The 3,565-nt window shown below is 39.4% G+C and overlaps 1 protein-coding gene across 1 annotated transcript; it reads right to left on the bottom strand.

Moving 5' to 3' along the window:
• Positions 1-1,921: 1,921 nt before the first annotated feature.
• LOC149408007 (CDPK-related kinase 5-like) lies at positions 1,922-3,290 on the bottom strand. The gene is made up of 5 exons (XM_089623152.1): positions 2,901-3,290; positions 2,673-2,780; positions 2,565-2,588; positions 2,324-2,457; positions 1,922-1,970 (listed from the first exon to the last, which is right to left on the bottom strand). The coding sequence occupies exons 1-5, from the start codon at positions 3,288-3,290 to the stop codon at positions 1,922-1,924; spliced, it is 705 nt and encodes a 234-aa protein (XP_089479278.1).
• Between the last annotated feature and the right edge of the window lie 275 nt (positions 3,291-3,565).

The following is a 3,565-nucleotide window of genomic DNA, read 5'->3' as shown; positions in this document are numbered from 1 at the left end:
AGTAGGTGAGAGAATTTATTTTTTCCTCAACTACCCCTCAAGACACATTAATGAAGACCAACTCATTTCCCTTGCGTTTTTATTCTTCAGAACCCAGCCTTCATCCTTGTGAAAAAACCGTGTGAAAAAAACACTCTCTTTGCTTGTGGGTCGCCGGAGGTTTCTTCATGAGGGTCACCGGAGTGCTGGTCGCCGGAATCTTGCTCGCCGAAATCCAAAGGATGGTTTTTTTTCCTGCAAATCCAAGGTTTGAATCATAAACCCATTTTAAACCCATTTTGTAATAATCCTAAACCCACTTTTTTCCTTCAAATGACGGTTTGTTTCTGCAAATCCAAGGTTCTTCTTCTTCTTGTGCTGAGGAGGTTTCCTGCAAATCCTAGATCCAAAACTTCTTCAACCATATTTTGGTAAGTTCTTCCTATTTTTAACATACAATAACATGTTTAATTGTTTTGATTCATGTTGAAATAGGTTCCATTGTGTTTGGGTGTGATTTGTTTGTCAAAAATTGCGTTTTTTGTTGTTTCCCGATTTTTTTCAGGGTGTCACGAAGTGGTTTCACTTCGTGACACTAGTGTCACGAACTGGATTCACTTCGTGACACATGTGTTATGAACTGGATTCACTTCGTGACACTAGTGTCACGAACTGGATTCACTTCGTGACACTAGTGTCACGAACTGGATTCACTTTGTGACACATGTGTCACGAACTGGATGTTTTTCAATGTTAATAACTGTTTTTTAATACTCATATCAAATATGACCGAACGTATACAGCTATGGCAGAGATATGTTTATATGCTAAGCATAGCGGGAAGTGGACAAAACCGAGCATATATCAAGAGGGTGGTACTGTTACGCTTTGACTTCCTACCAATTTGAATTGCCCAAGTTTGATGCAAACAACAAACATTGTATTCTCGGTTGAACGTGACCCCTGTAACGTATTCAATCAACGTCAAACATGAAGCTGACGGGGTCATACCGCCAACCATAGACGACAACGAAAGTTTGCAATGTTATTTGTACTTGAGGAAGAGCGAACCGAACCGGTCATTGGTTTGGTTTGTAATTCGACACGTTTTATCCTTGAATGTCTAGAACTTCCTTAGTATGTATTACATTTCTAATGTTTTGAACTTTATTGGTATTTGGTTTATTGTTAAGAATGGTTTATAAAACAACCTCATGTGTCATGAAGCGATCTCAGTCTGTGACACATAAATTGATTGCGAAACAATACATAAAATTCTAAACTAATTAATTGATTTCAAGAAAATACATAAAGTTCTAAACACATACGTACAATCAGACACACATATATACAGTTATAAACACATACGTACAATCATAAACATGTGTATACTGTCATAATCATATAATTTTAAGTAGCCTCAACGTTGACATTTCCACGCGTGTATAGTTTTAGCGCTCCGTGTCGGTATAATTCGGTTGTCATCTTTTGTCAGTACATGCTCATGTCCTCCTGTTTCAAATCAGACAAGGGATGCTCGTGCGCCAAAAACTCGGCAGTCATGATCATAAACATGCCAAAATCATTTCTGAAGGAACAAAAAACGCATGCTTAAATTAAAATGTGTCATTAAGAATTAAAATATTTACCCTTTGTCTTGTTGTGGCATTTGATCGTAGTGGACGACCTTGAATATTTCTTCATTGGAGAGTAGAACGCCGGCGACATGCAGAACATATGGTAAAATGGTGGCCAAGTTTCTGACTTCCGTGTCCACAAGCGTTTGGTGTCTACCGGTGGAACTCATGGAGTCATATAAATTTGAGAAATTTGTGACAAAATAAGTCCACTTCGTGACAGATGTGTCACAGACTCAGTTCACTTCGTGACAGATATGTCACGGAGTCAATTCACTCCGTGACACATCTGTCACGAAATGAATTCACTCTGTGACAAATTTGTATTTCCAAACAAGCTTTACAACACTAACCCTACAATTACATACCACGATAATCAGATTACCAAAAATACAATCATTTTCAAAACATGATCCCGATAATCGATGTCTGGGAGATGGCAAAAGGCTACTACATTTAATATTTGTATCATCATTTTTTTGGCATCATCCTCTGTATATCTACCACCCATGCAGAACTAGGACTTCAATAAACTAGAAAAAGGAAATAATAAAAAATAAAACCCAAAAGTACCTTGTTAGTATCTTATCTAAAAGCTCTCCTCCTTCACATAACTTGAAAGCGTTCAAACTTGAGATCAGTTAATTCTATATTTCTTAATATGCCATGATGAGAACGTAATTCAAAACCACTGTTTAAGAGCTTACTCCATGATTATGTAAATATTCTCACTGTTTTCAAAGGCGTCGTAAAATATAACGAGATTCCTATTTTGCGCACTCAAAGCTCTCAATATCTTCACTTCTCTTCTTACGTCTTCGATCGCAATGGAAGACGCCATCTGCCGCCAAAATTTTCTCACAATGAATGAACGAATTAACGAACAAGAGTTTCGCAATCGATTAAATAATAAATTACACAAAAATTACCCTAAAAAAAGTTTCAAACTTTTCCATCGTATACGGATAAATCCTTCCACAAAACAATCAAGAACAATTCAATAACAGAAATACAACTTTTCTATAGTCGGATCTAGTAGCGATTCGAACTCCTAACCCATCTATTTCCATGGGAGACCTCATCACCAAATTTCTCGCAATGAACAAGAGCTTCGCAATTGACTATCCAACTTTGAACAAATAAATAATTCATTTTTACAGAAATCTGCCAAACAACAGTTTCAAACTTATCCATTTTAATCAAGATGAATTCAGTACGAGAAATACACATCGTCGCATAAAAATTCCAATTAGTGTAAGAAAGTGAAGTGAGAGAGTTGATTACCTTAGCCTTGGTGATGACTTTGACCGCCGACGCCGCCGGAGCACCGCCGTCGCTCCCCTCCGCCGTCGCGCCCGCGCTCGGCTTCACCGCGCCGTGCCGCCGAGCCAACACCGCCTTCAGATGCTTCGCCGGAGATGGCGGCGGAAATGGCCGCTTGAAGAGCCTCCTCGTCGAAGTGGTCGGGGTTTCCGTCGCTGGAGTTCTCGTCGGAGAGGAGGATTTTCGCCGGAAAAGGTAGTGAGCTGGGCTAGGGCTGTAGAAAGGAAGGAATGGCGATTTCTTTCTGGATCGCAGTCCATTATCGTCCAGGATAGGGTTAGATGGCTTGGAATCGGAGGGAGAAGAGAGAGAAGAGTCGCGTTGCGAGGGTTTCGAAGTGCAGAGACCCATCGAGAGATTGGAAAACCCCCAAACAGAGACAGTGAAGAAGAAGAAGAGGCGTGTTTGGGTGGGGTTTTAATTTGACCGAGTGAAGAAGATGAAGTGGGAATTGGTTTGGATTTTTGGTTTAAATGAATTTTGAGGGTATAATAGTCTTTACTCATTGGACTAGGTACTACATGTGTCAAATTTTGGGTTTTGGGCTATATTTGGTAAGTTACATTCATTTAGTATTATTAATGTCAATCTCCCTTCTCTCTTCTTTCTTTTCTTTCTTTCCTTTC

Source organism: Urtica dioica, chromosome 1, assembly GCF_054948205.1.
Source record: "Urtica dioica subsp. dioica isolate 48M chromosome 1, U.dioica_male_clone48M_v1_H2, whole genome shotgun sequence".
Taxonomy (NCBI): Eukaryota; Viridiplantae; Streptophyta; class Magnoliopsida; order Rosales; family Urticaceae; genus Urtica; species Urtica dioica.
The sequence above is the reverse complement of the archived record's forward strand: the minus strand, read 5'-3'. Positions and strand labels throughout refer to the sequence as shown.